Raw genomic sequence first — 18254 nt, 5'->3', positions numbered from 1 at the left:
ATTATAATTTTTAAAAGATCTAAAATCATTGCTGTCTTAAAACCTGGCAAAGACCCTACAATTGCTTCCAACTACTGTCCTATTGCCATGTTAAGTATCTGCCTGAAATGTCTCGAAAGAATGCTATACAACAGAATTTCTTCAAATATACATAACAGAACTCCACAGGAACAGGCTGGCTTCAAACCCGACAGAAGTTGTTGCGATCGAGTACTGGCCTTGACAACCTTTATAGAGAACGGTTATGAAAAACAATTGAAAACAATAGCGGTATTCGTGGACCTCTTTGCTGCCTATGACACAGTGTGGAGAGAGGATCTTATCTTAAAATTCCTAGAAACTATCCCATCACCAAAACTAGCTAACCTAATTAATCAAATACTAGCAGACAGATGGATACAGGTATTTCTCAACGAATCCCAAAGTAAATTTTTTAAGATTAAAAATGGCCTACCTCAGGGGTCAGTTCTTGCCCCATTGTTGTTTAACTTATATATTAGTGATATCCCAGAGACAGCATCACAGAGATTCATGTATGCTGACAATATTGCCATTGCAACTCAACATTCAACATCCCTAAAAGCTGAGAATACCTTAAAAGATCTAGCTGTACTTGATAAATACTTTAGATGATCACGATTACAACCTAACCTGAACAAAACTGAAGTAGCATCCTTTCATTTAAGTAATATTCAGGCCAACTATATCCCAAAAGTTTACTTCAGAAATAAACAGGTGAAATTTAACAATCATCCAAAATACCTAGGAGTTACCCTAGACAGAAATTTGACATTTAAATATCATCTAGAAAATCTTGCTGGGAAATTAAAAACTCATAGTAATATAATGCATAAACTTGCTGGTACTTCTTAGGGTGCTGATGCCAACACACTGCATACTACCACACTGTCTTTGGTCTATTCCACAGCAGAGTATTGCGCTCCTGTGTGGCTGAACAGCGCACACGCTTCTTTGGTCAATGTCCAGCTGAATCAAACTACGAGGGTAATCTCTGGAGCTTTAATATCTACTCCTGGCTACTGGCTCCCAACTCTCAGTAATATAGCCCCTCCCTCGCTCTGCAGGATCCAAGCCTTAAGCAAACTATGGACAAAAATAATTGGAAACAGTTCCTTGCCTATCCACCAAGACATTTCCTTCCATACTTCACAAAGACTGAAATCTAGGCACCCTGCTGGAGGAGTGCAATACAAATAAACAACCAGAACTTTGACCTATGCGAGTCATGGGGAGAGTATTGGTTTCAACATACCTCCAATCTTCAAATACCCATCTCAAATCCGACATCTCGTCTGGAGGGCTTCAATCTCCCTATACATCTATGGACCACTTAAATCGGACCAGAACAGGACATGGGAGATGTAAGCATCTCTTGCATAAATGGAACTGGTTCGATACTCCAAACTGTGAATGCGGAAGAGGGATCCAGACTATCAATCACATTGTGCTTGAGTGCCCTCTCTACTCATTCTCGGGTTCTAAAGAGGACTTTTTTTTAAACTGATCCCAGAATCCCTGGAGTGGATCTGGGATTTAAGGATTAAGCTTTGACTCCTGATTCTTAATTTTGATATTTAATCATTTCAACCTAGCATACCCCTTTTAATATGATTTTTATAATTCATACAATTAATGTATGAATTAATTTTATAATTAATTCATACATTAATTGTATAAATGCTGTTTATTTAATTTGTATGTTTTATTCTGAGACCTGTACATCAAACATTAAATAAAAAATATATTTCTTAGAATGAACTGTATATAGTCTTGCTTCAGTGCTATAGGGATTAGTATGAAATAGCATAGGGACAATATGGGATTGGTTTAAGTTCTGGATTAAAAGTTATTATTATTACTGAAAACAGGCACCTCCACAGAGTTGAAGACTCATTGTGGGTGACCCAAACTATCTATCAGTGCAGTGGCTATTGTATCTCTCTTTGAACTCCTTAACAGACAGTGTACTCATATCTAACTCTGGCAGCCAGTCATCACTCTCCAAGTGAAAAATGTAGTCCTTATACCCTTGCTAACCACCACACTCTTACTCACTTTCTGGGATTGATCTCTTGTTTTGCACCCTCAAACCAATTGCAGAAATGTTTCCTCTGCATCAATCCCATAAAACCATTTTAGTAACTTAAATATTTCTTTCATATTCCCTCTCTTCTGCCTATCAACCAATTTTGAAAATCACAAACTCTCAATCTACCATCATAGGTAGCGTTCTGCACCACTCATTATCTTGGTCACTTGCCTGTGGATTCAATCAAAGGTGAGTTAGCCGATCTCATATGGAGGTAGCAGGGTTTTTTCTCCCATAAACTCGGGTTTTTTATCCAGCATACAGACAAATTGGCCCTTCAGAACACAAACAATTTACATACAAAAAATACTAGTTGTGGTGGTGGTGGTAGATGTCATTGATGAGATGATTGGTAGTAGAGGTTCGATGTAGTGGTGGAGACAGTTGTATAGTAGGTGTCCTCCCGCGATGAGTCTTTGGACTCCTTGGAGGTGTCATGAATAATAATAATAATATATACTCTCCAACTCCATTGGAATCTATCCCACAAACTGGAAATTGGCCTATATTCAGCCCATTCCCAAGAAGGGTGACAAGTCACTGCCATCCAACTACCATCCTATCTTGCTTACCTCAGTCCTGTCAAAAGTAATGGAAAAAATCATCAATTCCCAACTCCTACACTACCTTGAAGACACCCACCTAATGAATGGCCGCCAGTATGGATTCCGTCGCTGCCAATCAACAGGAGATCTGCTCACATATGTCACCCATCTCTGGACAAATGCCATCTAATAAGCAAGCTACCATCATTTGGTCTGACCCAGGACTTCTGTAGTTGGATTGCCAGCTTTCTGTCTGGATGCACACTGTGTGTGTGATGGTGGATGGCTCCCTATCCTCTCACCATTCAATTAATGCTGGGTTTCCACAAGGTTCTGTCCTCTCACCAATCCTCTTCCTGCTATATATCAATGACCTACTTCAGTTGACCTCCAACCCAATTCACAATTTTATAGACGACAGCACACTACACTCCTCGCTTGCATTTGATAAACCTTACCCTACACAACTCACTTCAACCTACAGAACATCCACCACCATCACCACCCTCAATTCTGATCTCCAAGCCATCCTACAATGTGGGTTCAGATAGCCTCATTAATTTCATTGCTAATAAAACCCAGTTCTGTCCTATTTCCCATAAAAAAGACCAATTTTTTCCCAGTATCCTTTTTGACGATACCCAAATTTCCAGACAGTTTAAGATCTCTCTTCTTGAAATTACCCTCAGATCAAACCTCTTCTGGCATAAACACATCACAAACATTGCATCCTCAGCTTAAAAAAAAGCTAGGGTTTCTCTTTCGCTCAAGATGTTACTTCACCTCTGAACAGCTGTTAACATTATACAAATCACAAATCTGCTCAGCTATTGAATACTGCTCCCACATATAGGGTGGGGCCCCTAAAAGCTCTCTCAAAATGCTTGACTCAATACAGAGGAGAGCAATTAGACTTATTAACGACTCATCTCTTACCAACTCTCTCCCCCCACTTTCGTGCAGATGTATGGTTTCTGCAGTATGTATATTCTACAAATATTCCCATGGGAAATGCTCATCTGAAATAACATCAATAATTCCTCCACTCAGTGCTAAACTCATTGGAACATGTGCAGCTGCTGATCAACATCCCTTCACTGTACACCTAGAAACAAACAGAACAAGTTTCTTTTCACCTCCTTCATCCCTGCAACTACTGCACTGTGGAACAGTCTCCCACCTGCTCTGTTTCCCAAGGAATACAATTTACAGTAATTTAAATCAAATGTAAACACGTTCCTCCTTTCCCCAACCCACCACTCATGGTACTAATGTACTATAGATTGATCAACCAACTTCTTGTGTATGGGCACAACATTAAAAAAAAAAAAAAAACCCTACTTATTGGTATCTGTTCCTCAGTTACCCTTGTATCGATATCACCAATTTCTTATCCTTCCCCATTTGTTCAGGAGTTCCATGTCACATCCTATCAAACACCTTCGCAAAATTCAGCAGTATCATCAAGACACCATTCCCTATATCCAACTCAGCTGTCACTCTATTGTTAAAAATTAGTAAATTACTAAGGCATGACTTACCCTTTACAAAGCTGTGCTGCCCTCATAGAGTGCCATATTGTTATCCATCCATCCATTCCTGAATTCTGTTTTGGATTAATTTTTCCAATATCTGTTACCACTACTTCTAAGATGCTGATTGGTCTATAACAGGGGTGTTCAACCCGTCGATTGCAGAGCGATTTTTGGTCGATCTCTTGTGTATTCCTCCTTAATTACAAATTTAATTAAAACCGAAAACATAACATTTTATTTATCATTATTTTGTATTATTTTTAATTCTCTTTAAGTGTATTGCTATTGTTTATTTATTTTTCGTTAAAATTGTCAAATCAGTAATTTTCTTATAAGTCTCGGTAAATGAATTAATTTGGATCAGTGGAAGTCAAACAGCGAGCCGAGTGAATACAGTTATAAGCAAAGTGTAAAAACTCGATTGTAGCTGAAATATTAAATATTCCAAAGCACATTACATCAATTTTTTACTTAGGATAAGTCCCATGTGAATATTGTAAAAAAATAAACTTTGTTTGTCTCGGTATAGTTTGTATTAGATATTTTTGTAAATAACTCTTTTGAAGCTAACTGTATATACTGCTTTAATTAGAATATGTTAGAGTGTTAAAAACAAGGGCAATGTTTTTTTCGCCAAAGCTGTACATGGCAGCATTAGAAAGATTGTTATTGAAACTTGTATGTATGAGAAAGGCTTGCAGGCTCTAAGTGTAAACATCTCCGAAGTCAATCAGAAAGAGTTCAAACAACTTTCCAATGGCCGGCAACTTACAATCAAAAGAAAGCGGAGGATAACAAAAGGCGTGCCGAACTTGAAACTTAAGATGAAAGACTCATACCAATTCTTTGGGGGTTGCCAAACTTCATACAAGGTCTCAGAGGAAGCCTAATAAAAAGGGACTGAAGCAAGCAGAAGGGGGGGGGGGTCCCAGTTCCAAAATTGCTGTCAGAGAGGAGGCTGCCCGGTCCAGAGTCACCGTCAGAGAGACTGCCCAGATCCACCTTGCTTGAGAGAGGAGTTTCCCGCTTCCAGAAAGGAGCTTCTCAGTTCGAGATGTCACTAGAGAGAGAGTACTTCTAGGCCGCAGACAAGGTTTCAAATTGCTGAAAGGAAGAGTTCCATTTGCCAGAGAAAAGTTTCCAGGCCAGGTTAATGTCAGACATTCACCAGTGTGTTGCGTTTTCATTACAATTTGATGAATCAAATGATTTCACTGATATTGCTCAGTTAATGGTATTTATTCACATAGTATTTCAAGATTATTCAAGTAAAGAAGAACTTTTGAAAATTATACCATTATTGGGAAGGACTAGGGGAGAAGACAATTTTTTGGCATTTGATGAATTTGTGAAACAGCACAAACTTCTGCTTTTTAAACTTGTGTCTATTACTACTGATGGTGCTCCTGCAATGATAAGTAATAAATCAGGCTTCATTTCATTATGTAAAAACGATGATGAATATCCTGATTTTTTAACGTACCATTGTATTATTCACCAACAAGTACTGTGTAGTAAAAGATTAAACACAAAAGATGTTTGGCTATTACATTTAAAATTGTAAATTCTGTTCTAGGAAAAGCCCTGCAACAGTGGTTATTTAAATTACAGACAGATGATGATAGGGAACTTCTGTTGTGCAATAATGTTCTCTGGCTCAGCAGAAGTCAATTTTTAGAAAGATTTCTTGTATTAATTAAAGATATAAAAAATTTTCTTGATGAAAAAGGAGATATTTATCCACAATGATAAAAGATGGTTGTTACACTTATCATTTTTAGTAGATTTCTGTACGAAATTAAGCAATTTAAATTTACAGTTACAAGGTAGAGATAAAAATTTAATTGACATGTTAAATTCACTAAAAACTTTCCAACAATACTTACTTTTATTGAAGCTATGATTTAGTTCAGAAATAAATTCAAGATTTAAAGATTTTAATAAAATTAAAATGATTGTATCTTTTATCAATAATCTAGTTCAAGAAAACTTGAACATCACAGAAATTTCAAATAAAATTAGTGGGCTGTTTGATATAAACCACGCTGAAGTAGAACTTTAGATAATAAACATTCAGAATAGTTTACATTTAAAATCAATAAACAATGAAGTCATTTGGAAGTATGCACATGAAAAATTCCCAATATTAACTGATATTGTGCAAAAAATTCTGTCGTGTTTCGGATCGACATACTTGTCAGATTTCGCTTTTTCAAATATGACCGTCATAAAAAATCAATTAAGAAACCAAATTACAAATGATCATTTGAATGATTGTCTGCGATTGGCCACTTCTTCATATCAACTTGACTATGAAAATATTGCGAGGTCCAAACAATGCCGAATTTCACATTAACTTTTTTTTTTTTTTAATCAACCAGCATTTTCTGTAACTTGTGAGTTTGTAATCAATCTGTTGTTTTTTCTAACTTTGGTTTTCCAAAATAGAGAAATAAATATTTTATTCCAATATATTTGTTTTTTTTTGTTGTATTAAAATAATTAAAAGTGATAAATAAATTTTTAAATACACAAATAAAGTTTTTAGTTGTGTATTTTTTTTTAGTTGTTTATTTGTGCATAATCAGATATCAGGTTGGGGTAACGTGATCTATATAAGAGAGTAGATCGCCGAATAACTTATAAAGGAGAGTAGATCGGCGAATAACTTTTTATAGAAAAGTAGCTCACTTAGTAAAAAAGGTTGAACACCACTGGTCTATAATATGCTACTGTAGTCAGGAAGCCTCTTTTAAGCAACGGGACTATTTTACCCTCCTTCCAGTCTCTTGTCACTTTACCAAGACCGAATCAGTGAGTGAAAGGTAATGCTAGTTCCTTGCACATTCTTATAATACATGAATTGATATCCCATCTAATTCTATGGCCATGTTTCCATTGAGATACTGTAATATTCTAAGTAGTACTTCCAATTAATCAACCTCTAGTCCAAATTACTTCCTTCCATATCTCTCTCAGCACTGTTGCAACTTGGATGATATATCTTTGTAAAGTGGTCACTCAGTAACTGAGCTATTTCATCTGCTTCTGTCACAAAACTGCCATCAGTACTCATTAAAATTATCTCGCCACATTCATTCTTTCTTGTATAGCAAAAGAACTCTTTGAAATTTCCTTTGATCTGCTTAGCTAATTTCTTCTCATAATCTTCTGATTTTGCTTTCCTTATCATGTTGTTGACTTTTCTTGCCAGCCTTGTACTGCTCATGAGATTGCTTATAATTTTTCTCCCTATATACTACCATTTATATATATATATATATATATATATATATATTTATATTTAAAAATTTTTTTTTTTTTTAGCTCCTGCTTAATTATGCCCCATCATCCTGACCTTGGATCTACAGTTTGATGTTATTTTTTTCAGTATCCCTTGACCATTTTCTGTGTTAACATCCTTTTCTTGGAGTTTCTTATGCCATGGCACTTTTTCAAGCTGCCTAAGCTTGTCTTAATCACTTGTCCTGTAAATGCTACATGAAACTGAAAATTCCACATTTCATGACCTTCCCAGCCAGATCATGATCACTCTCCCCAGCTGGGGGCAACATGGCTGATTATGGACCGATCTTCTGATCCTGTGACGCTCTCATACTCTGAGTCCCCTTCATTACATATTGCTTCAAGTAATTATCTCTTAGTAGGTATACATATTCCATTTCCTTCCTCCATGTGATCTTTCTTCCTAATCTGTGTCTGTGTACTTGAAGTCTCCCATAATAAATATTTAGTTTGCATTCCTTGTGTTAATTTTCTGATCCATGTCTTACACATCATCCTTTACGCCACTTGGCATATATTGGCAGCCAACTGTTGCTGTATTTTTATCCTATTCACCTCAATTTCACACCAGGTTGCCTGATTTTAGGGTAATCAGATTTTTCATAGAATGGGTGGAGACAGGGGAAGAATAAGAGGCCATCCCTGGAAGCTGTTTAAGGAGGATGTGAGCAAGCAAGGAAGATGAGGTTTAGGTTTTTTACATGGAAAGTTGTGGGTTGTTGGAATGAATTGCCTGGAAGTGTGGTGAGTGTGGAGACAACACATGCATTCCAGTCACAGTGTGATGGAGAACCTCCTGCGATGTGCCCTTGACAACATGGAGGTCTACTACTACTACTAATAATAAATGAATTTTATCTACATGCCTGTCTTCTACTCTTTTTTGGCTGCAATTCATCTGCTATCATTAGTAGTACCTCTCCCACATCTTATCTTATCTATCCTCCCTTAAAATACTAAATCCATCACATTCTAGCTCTGTAACTACATCATCTGCTTTTAGCCAAGTCTCACTAATAGTTATAACTTTTGATGAGGTAGCTCTAACCAGTGCTAAAAATTCTCCTTATTCCTACTTCTAGTATTAGTATATATAAACTGTAGAATCCTCTTCAGTCCCACAACCACCTTTTCACCTTGTATCGACTACCCTCATTCAATATTGTTACTTGAGAGATTCGATTCTGTGATTTTTAATCTTTCTCACTCTCTTGCTCACTTTCGGGGTGCCTGTGTGCGTGCATTTGCATGCACACACACACACCTGCATGTATCCTATAGCTTTCGTTTTCTTGACTTTGCACTTCCACTTACAGTGAACAAAGCTCTCTAGACACAACTCTAAATCCAGTTATCCATTTTAGAAATTATGGACTTTACAACCGTGTTATAAATAACTCTTTTAATTTCTTGATGTTTCGATCTTCATATTAAGATCATCATCTGGAGTATATACAAATATACGAGGACAAGCTGAGTTACATTACACGCAGTAAGCTAAAGAAACAATGATTTGATCACCGGTTATTCTACTGGCATGACCTCTAGTGAAAAAAAAAAATCACAAATTAATTAATTATTTAGAAACTACATCAAAGCTAAATTCTATTTAAGATAAGATGAAAAAAACATTCTTTCTTATAGATAGTCTTCTTTCAGTAGCAATGATGTCCTATTTTTAACAATACAATTTTTTTTTAGATTTGGGATTTTGGATTATCTACAGTCCTGTTTATAGTTAACTCTTAGAGAGAAAGGTTCCGTGAGTAGAATATGTGCCTTCCATATGCTTGGGATTTTTAGACCATCATTATTGTTCAGATTGGGGTGATTGATAAGAATCTCACAGGCTTCCTTAAATTTGCGTTCATACCATGTTTTGGTGTGATGTAAACAACTGGTGCATTTCCAGTCAATTCTATGTAAAGTGTTCAGGGCATGATCAGAAAGGCCAGCTTCACCATAGTTATTATATTTAACGTGTCGTTTATGTTCCTTTTGTCTGATAGGAATTGTGCGTTCTGTTTCCCCTATATATGGTATATTACAGGTGCAATGAATACGGTATACTCCAGGGTGGGCCAGCAGAAGGAGTGGGTCTTTGGATGAGTTGAGTAAGCTTTTTAATTTTGCAGAGGTTTAAAGGTGGCTTTGAGGTTGTATTTTTGTAGTATTCTGTTTATTTTATCAGATGTCCCTTTAATGTAAGGAATGGTTACAGTTTTATTGTAGTCTAGTTTATCTTTGTTTTTTATTGAGGTCTTGTAGAGAATTTTGTTAATAGAGTTTTGGCTGTAACTAATTTTCAGAAAAGTATTGCTGATAACTTTAAATTCATCTTTCAGTGCATGTTCATTGGAGCAGATCTTCAAAGCCCTGTTTTTTAGAGTATTAATGACACCTAGTTTTTATGTTGGGTGGTGGTGGTGGTGGTGGTGGTGGTAGGAGTTTATGTGTATATATTGGCCAGTATGTGTCGATTTACGATAAACAGTGAAGGAAAGACTGCCAGAAGGAAAACGTGTGACAAGTGTATCTAGAAACGGAAGTGTGTTCTGTTTTTCAATCTCAATTGTGAACTGTATGTGTTTGTGTTGTTTATTTAGGTGTCTAAGGAAAGTGTCTAGTGTCTGGCGGCCATGGGACCAGATCGTGAAAACATCGTCAATGTATCTAAGCCAGACTTTGGGTTTTAAAGGAGAGGAATCTGGAGCATGTTGCTCAAAATGTTCCATATAAAAGTTAGCAATGGGGGGGGATAATGGCAAGCCGATCTCTGTGCCTTCTTTTTGTAGGTAGAAAGCATTTTGCCATACAAAATAACCAGAACATAATAATTATTATTATTATTATTTCGGGCGACTCCAGGAGTCCTTAGACTCATCGAGGGAGGCCCTAAACATCATGTCCACACAACTATGTGATTACATTCTCACAGTATCTATCATACCTTGCCTTGAACTCGTTCACCATCATAGCACCCACAACAGACTTTGGCAGCTTATTCCACTCATTTACCACTCTAAAAGTAAAGAACCCAGCTCTAACACCCCTACTAACCACACTCTTGCCCAGCTTCCATAGGTGTCCCCTAGTTCTCCCACCACCACCAGTCCTGATCTCAAAAATATCCTCTGAATTTATCCTATTGAATCCCTTTAGCAATTTGAATGTCTCAATCATATCTCCCCTTTTCCGCCTATCAACTAGTTTCTGCAACCCACAAATCTTCAACCTGTTCTCATATGGTTCATTCCATAGACCTGTTATCATCTTAGTCACTCACCTCTGGATCCTCTCCACCTCCTCCCCATCAAGAAGGAACCGAGGTGACCAAATCTGGGCACAGTAGTCGAGATGAGGTCTTATCAAGGCTCGGTACAGAGGTACAATAACTTGCTTGTCTCTGCTCGTCAAGGTATTTTTCAACAACCAAGTGAGTTGATGAGCTGATTTAGATACTTTTGCAATGTGCCCCCCTAAACTTCATCTCCCTATCCACCAACACTCCCAAGTCCCTGGCCTCATCAATCTCTTGGAGTACAGTTCCACCAATGTGGTATACTGCTGCTAATCTTTTCACCCCAAAATGCATAACCTTACATTTTGTCACATTAAATCGACATCCATTCTCCTTAGCCCAGAACTCCAATACTTCATACAATAATACATGCACAAAGAGCGCTGTGATATCTGGAGGGAATTTGTTTTGTAAAAGGATTGTGTCATTGAGTGGGACATTCGTGAAGAGGGCAGATATGTCAAAACTGACTATTAAAATCATCTTTTTCTAATGTAATGTCTTTGATTATGTTTCTGATATAGGAGGGGGAATGACCTACCAACTCCCTGAGCGTTGCCGCTAATTTCTTGGCTAGGTGATAATTTGGGCTCTCAATACCTTCAACTATCAGCCGGAGTGTTGTGTTTTGTTTGTGTATCTTTGGTAGACTGTAAATTCCCAGGGAAAGAGCATAGTGCGGAAGTAGTTTTTTGACTGTATCTTCAGGCCATGTTGCAAGAGATTTAAGTAGTTTCTCTGTTTTCTTTTTTATTCTATTGGTTGTGTCGTAGTCAACACGTTGGTATGTACTATTGTCTGAGACTAGCAGATTCATTTTTTCCTAAATAAGTGGTTCGGTTTAGAATAACGGTGGCACTTCCTTTATCGGCCCTAGTTATTACGATGTTCAGATTTGATTTTAATGATTTCACCGTTTTTAATTTGTGTTTCGTTAAGTTACTAGTTATTGTTTTCTTATGATTTATATTTAAAATGTTGGCTGTTTCAAAACGTATTTTGTCTGCTATGTTATTTGGGATGAATCTTAAACCTCTTTCAATATTACTAAAAGAAAGGACTAAATCCAGTTAAGTACAGTTCATCAGTATTATGTGAGTCCTTCTGCCCATCATATTCAATCTGTTGGTCTACAAACTCCACTACAATTCTTCTGCACATCCTACACATTGATTCATTTGAAGAGTGCTCTCCTCCTTCTCGGTTTGCTTCTATCATTGCATGTTAGCAGTGTTAGAATTTTCATCCCTCATACTCTTCTTCTTTGCCTCTTCCAATAACTCTTTCATATCTTCTGTCGTATATTATTTTTCACCTTTCAATTCTTTCACCTTATTTTTTGCATCCTAACAGCTTCACTAATATTATTAAGTTTTGTCATTGGAAACAAGTTTTGAACAAAAGTGAGAGATATTATAAGAGCAAGAACAATTATTGTTATCCATACTATTTACACCCTCTGTCCAAAAAAGAAACCGAACTTTTGATAGAAAATAAAACACAGGCCAATTATAAATATTCAAATAATTTATTTCAATCAATATACTCTCCCTCAGCTTCGATACAGCATTTGGCACAGTCAATTAATTCGTTAAATGAGTTTTTTATATCGGTTTTTGGGATACTGTTGAGGGTCGTTGTTACTTCCACTTGAATGTTTTTAACGGTGTCATATCACTTTCCTTTCATTGGCAAATGAAGTCGGGTGGAGAGAAAGACGTCACAGGGTGCTAAATCAGGTGAATATGGCGAGTGATCCAACACACAAACTTGGTTTTTGCTCAAAATCTGTCTCACAGTTTTCGAATGATGAGATGGGGCATTATCGTGTAAAAGTGATCAGCTGCCTGCATCACAATATTCATGCCGTACACGAGGAGTTCTCGCTATCAATCGCTTCAAAACTTCGAGATAAAACTCACCATTGACCGTTTGTCCAGGTGGAATGAATTCTTTGTGGATAATGCCCTTGGAATTGTAGAAACAAATCAGCATTTGTTTTCAGATTCCCCCTCTTCTGATGGTCTCCACTCAGTACTTTGTTTCGGGCCCATACTCAAAACACCACATTTCGTCACCAGTAACGATCGTTTCAAGGAAGTTTGAGTCCTTATGAGTGGTTTTAATGAGGTCCTTGCAGTGTTCAATTCGATACATTTTTTGGTCGTCGGTCAATGTGTGAGGAACAGATCGTGAATTCAATTTACAAAGGCCCAAATTCTTGGTCAAAATATGTGCATAGTTGATTTTGGAATCCCCAATTCATCTTCAATCAATCTCACAGATGATTTCAGGTTTTCTTTGATGAAATCACACTCTTTTTGGATGTTAACTTTGTTCAGTCCAGTTTCTGGATGGCCCGGCTTTTTGTCGTCCTCAAGCGGCTCTCGACCACTTTGAAATCGCTTAAACCACTCGTAAACTTGAGTATGGGATAAGCATTCATCGCCATATGCTTTTTGAAGCATTTGATGTGTTTTGGTAAAACATTTACCAAGTTTAACACAAAAGTTAATCGCAGTTCTCTGTTTGAAACTCATTTTCCGACCATTCGTCAAAACACACTGTCACTCTTGGCACTATAACTCGGCTTCTAATGAAACAAATGTCATAAACAGTTGACACACACAATACTAATGAAGGTTGCCACTTTCAACAATAAAAATATGCAACAGATGGCATCACTAGGTTCTTCTATTTTTGAAAAGTTTGGTTTCTTTTTGGACAGAGGGTGTATGATTCATCTGATGTCTTTCTTTCATTCTGGTGAATAGAGCCTCATTTTCCCTTGTGCCTATAAACTCTGAACCATTCAACCAGTTTTCTAGTAAATACCCAAAGGGAGTGCAGTATATGGTTTGTTCATGTATTAGGAGTGTTACTTAAGTTATCTGTGATGGAGTTGGAAGAAATAAATGATTAGTTCAGTTGGCTTTGTCTTTGGATTATGTTACAAAGTGGGAGGGAAGAAAACACTGAAAAACTCACCTCTTACTCATATGAGTAAGAGGTGAGTTTTTTAGTGGTCAGATTTGGAAAAAAAAATTGACTTTATATTTTGCAACTTTTATTGCAGATTACACACTTCTAAGATGCGAAATCTGGGATAGTGGGCCGTGATTTTGGTCAAATGGAGGATGATGTTGGTCATCCAACAAGAGTTATTTCTGTGATCTGTTATAACAAGTGACAAGTGGATGGGTATTTTAGAAATTATAAAGGTCTTCCTACTTGGTATCAGTATGATGCCAAGAGATATGATAATTTTGAAGTTTATTTTGCACTTGGTTAGACTATAATAAATTTAGTTTAATCCTTTATCCAAGTGTAAGCAAACAAAGTTTGTGCCTGAAAATATCTTTAGGTCTGAGGTAAGGTGGTGCAACACTAGGCTGCCTCCTACTGATGAGACCTCAATAAAGGTCGAAACCGGTCTGGGTAGTGAGACAAGATACTGAGACAAGGAGTGATGAGAGCTTGGTCATCTTTGCTCGGAGTTTCCTGGTGTTGCACCACCTTACCTCAGATCTGAAGATATTTTCAGGCGCAAACTTTGTTTGCTTACATTTGGATAAAATATTAAGCTAAATTTATTATAGATATGAGTGACTTGAAGAAGTGCATTTGTAATAAAGGAAGCATGAGCAAGATGAACTTTGTGTTACCATGAAGAGAATTGGTCTCCATAGTTAGGTTAAGATATATATATATGGGTAGTTCTTAAATTGATTGTTAATGAATTGCGCCATTGTTTCATGGAGGAGTAAAATGCTATCATTAGTGTTTTTTGTCTTTACTCAGTCTCATCTTGTTGATATTCTGATTGGTTAAGATTCTATGAATGTGTGTAGGAGAATTATTAATTCTGTGAAATTTTCATTTGCCAGATATGTACTTTTGTGGTAATTTCCATCATGCTTTATCACAGCACTTTAAATTTTTCAAATACAAAGGCTGATTAATAGTTTGGTTTTGCAAAATATTACCAGTACACTGACTTATACATCTGACTATAAATGACTGAAGCAGCATAGGTACATAAGCATGGCTTCTTCAGATATGCCACTGGGTTGTATGGTTTTTCTGGATGAACAAAGTCAGTCTTGACACATTTTGCTCACATCTCATATGTGTATATTTGTGTATTATAAATATTGATGCTGCTGTGGTTATTTCTATATTCTTTTCAATTGCGTATAGGCTGTGGGAAACCAAGGTCATCCAACAGAGGTAGCAGATGGGTCTGAACAGCCGACATTTGTTGCAATGCAGCCTGGTTCAGCTCATGATGGTCAGATTGATACTGAAGTAGCTGAACACGATCAACAGGTAATCACATTTTACCATATATATATATATATATATATATGAGAGAGAGAGAGAGAGAGAGAGACAGAGTGCAGTTTTTGCTATGGATAAGTATTCCTTCAGACTCAGGTATAGGTCTTGAAATGATTTATAACCAGAATTGCACTGATGAGAGCCAGACATTATTGCTTACATTTTATTATGTTTTTGAAATTTAATAATCATCTTATGTTGATGAGTATACAAATGAGTGATTGATTTTCATGCTTAATTGAGGTGTATGATTTTTTGATAAAATCACCTAAAATGTAATTTCTTTTCTGCAGTTGAAGTTTTAAAGTTTGTATTTTATGATAATTCACTCCAAAGGAAAAAGATTAAATATTAATCATCAATTAATTAATTTCTTCTTCTTCATGTAGCTTCCCCAGTAAGAGGGTGCAGCACCATGTCCTTCCAGTTCTCTCTGTTGGTGGCTTTCCTTTTGGTTTTGCATACCCATGTGATCCTGTCGATGATCTTATATCTTCAAGCCATGTCCTTCATTTTTTGCCTCTTGATCCTTTTCCCATAATTTTGCCTTTTAAAACTGTTAGTATCCTTGATCCTGCTAAACCTCTCAGTACATGTCCCACCAATCTCATCTTTCTCCGGATCATTTCCTGTAATAAAGATCTGTGTTCTCATTCTCTGTAGGACATCTGTATTTGTCACATTTTCTGTCCATGAGATTTTCAGAGCTCCTGTAGCACCACATTTCAAAGGCCATTATCTGTTGTCTTACTCTCTTCTTGAATATCCAGGTCTCACTTCCATATGGGAAAACTGACCACACTAATGTTCTTATCATTCTTTTTCTTTGTCTCGATACCCACAGAACTTCTGAGCAGATCTTTATTTTTCCAGAAGGCATCTTTAGCTATGGTTGTTCTTATTTTTATTTCTTTATCTTGCTTTCCATCTGCAGGCAAGTAGGTGCCTAAATATTTGTATTCTGTTGTATGTTCAACTTTCATATTGTTTATGAATATATCTGGCTCAGATCTGTTTTCTTTTGAGATTTTCATAAATTTGGTCTTTTTTGCATTTATATCTAATCCAAATTCTTTACCTTCTTCAATTAGTAGCTGCAGTAATTTGATTAATTTATTTCAGTTATCATTCAGCATATCTAAGATTGTTGTATTTTATACCATTGATACTAATTCCTATTTTTTGTTTTTCAATCTTTTCAATCACTGTCTCACTATAGATATTAAATAGATTTGATGAAAACCTCGTATAGCTCCTCTTTTTATTTTCACTGCAGAAGCCTCAGAGTTGAACAGCTACATTTTCTGTTTGGTGTAAATCATTTTTTTAATCTTAAGTACATGATCTTCTATGTCTAATTTATCTAGTATATTGAACATTTTATTATGTTTTATCTGGTCAAAAGCCTTCTGAAAGTCTATGAAGCATATGTAAATGTTCCTATTTCTTTCTATTAGTATTTTTAGAATCTAATTAGATTCTTAATGTTCCAGGATAGCATTAATGGTTTCCATTCCTCTTCTGAAGCCTTTCTGTTGGTCACTCAATTCACTGATTAAAGCTATTTCAATTTGTTTGTTATCAATGGTTAAAATAATTTTAGATGCATGGGATATTAGGCTGACTGTTCTGTAATCCTCGCAATTTTGTGCATTGTTTTTCTTTGGAATTGGTATGCAGATAGATGTAAAAACTTCAGGTAATTCTATTATTTTATAGATGTCCTGAATGAATTCCACTGAATAGTTGTTATTATTATCAGTCAAAGCTTTCAGCAGCTCAGCCAGGATATTATCGCACCCAGGGGATTTATTATTAGGAAGTTTCTTAATTACATGTTCTATCTCCTTTCTTGTCGGTAGGGTGGTATCTGTTGTTATATTTAACTTAAGGTGTCGTAAATCATCTATCACATTATCATTATCATCATCATAGAGATCTGATAAGTACTAAACCCATCTTCCATTTATCTTTTCCTTATAAATGATTATATTTCCATCTTTGTCCTTGATGTTATTAGACTGTGTACATTTTGCTTTTCCATTAAGTTCTTTCACTTTCAGGAATGCTTCCCTGGTTTTGTTCCTATTTTGTAATTCTTCTATCTCAATGCACTGCCTCTTTATCCAGTTTTCTTTTAATGTTCTGCATTACTGTTTGATTCTTTTATCCAATGTTTTATATTTTAATCTTTCTTCTTCATTTGCTCCTCTTTTCCATGTTCTTCTTTCATCGATAAAGTTGATTACTTCTTGTGTTATCAATGGTTTTTTTCTTTCTTTCTTCTTGTTTATTGATATTGCTTTTAGCAGATGTTATGATAGCTGCTTGTAGTCTATTCCACTGAGAGAGTTTATTTTCGTTTTGCAACTGTGTAGAAAATGTTTCAGCACTGCTGAAACATTTTCATTAAATTTTGATTTTACTATTGGATTTTATACCATTTTCAGATCCCATTTTAGGGGTTGACTTCTTTTAATTTTTATTGTTTTCAGGCTAATATTCATGTTCATTAAGCCCAGTCTATGATCAGATCCACGGTCAGCATTTGGCATCACCTTTGAGTTCCATATTTCATTGAAGTAACATTTACTGACCACAATATAGTCTAATTGATTTTTTTATCTTCCATCTGGACTTTCCCATGTGTATCTTGCTGTTGGTTTTTGCTCAAAATAAGTGTTAGTTACGATGAGACTGCTTGTTACAGAAATCAATCAGTTTTTGTCCTCTCTCATTCCAAATTCCAAGTCCAAATGGACCCACGAGTGTAGATGTTCTCTCTCTGATCCAACTTTTGCATTCCAGTAACCAAATTTTGCATTCATGTATTTGAATGATCAGCATATCTCTAGGTTTAGACTTCACTAGAATTTCCATTAATGTATCTGATTTTTTGATGATAACAAAATTGTCATAATTAATAATAAATTAACAAACATAATCATTATTAATAATTCAATGTTAGTGAATAATAGTGTTAAAACAAATATACGAAGTTCATTGTTTTAGTGTTGAAATGTGAAGAATGGCTTTCAATCCTTAGTTATAGAAACAGGAAATTTATTTTGGTTTAAGAAAGGATTAGATAAAACTGTAGACTAGGTTAATTTAAA

General features: G+C 36.0%; 1 protein-coding gene across 1 annotated transcript in view; it reads left to right on the top strand.

Annotated features, from left to right (window-relative positions):
- Window positions 1-18254, top strand: part of LOC150110289 (uncharacterized) — a 359887-nt gene that overhangs the window by 104485 nt on the left and 237148 nt on the right. The window contains exon 5 of the mRNA XM_090395274.1: window positions 14998-15105. Within this exon, the coding sequence (XP_090251400.1) occupies window positions 14998-15105 (108 nt within the window). The remainder of the gene's footprint in view (window positions 1-14997; window positions 15106-18254) is intronic.

Source organism: Typopeltis vanoorti, chromosome 1 (assembly GCF_054136105.1).
Source record: "Typopeltis vanoorti isolate ZY-2024b chromosome 1, IOZ_Tvanoo_1.0, whole genome shotgun sequence".
In the NCBI taxonomy this organism is placed as follows: domain Eukaryota; kingdom Metazoa; phylum Arthropoda; class Arachnida; order Uropygi; family Thelyphonidae; genus Typopeltis; species Typopeltis vanoorti.
This window is presented reverse-complemented; position numbering and strand designations above follow the sequence as displayed.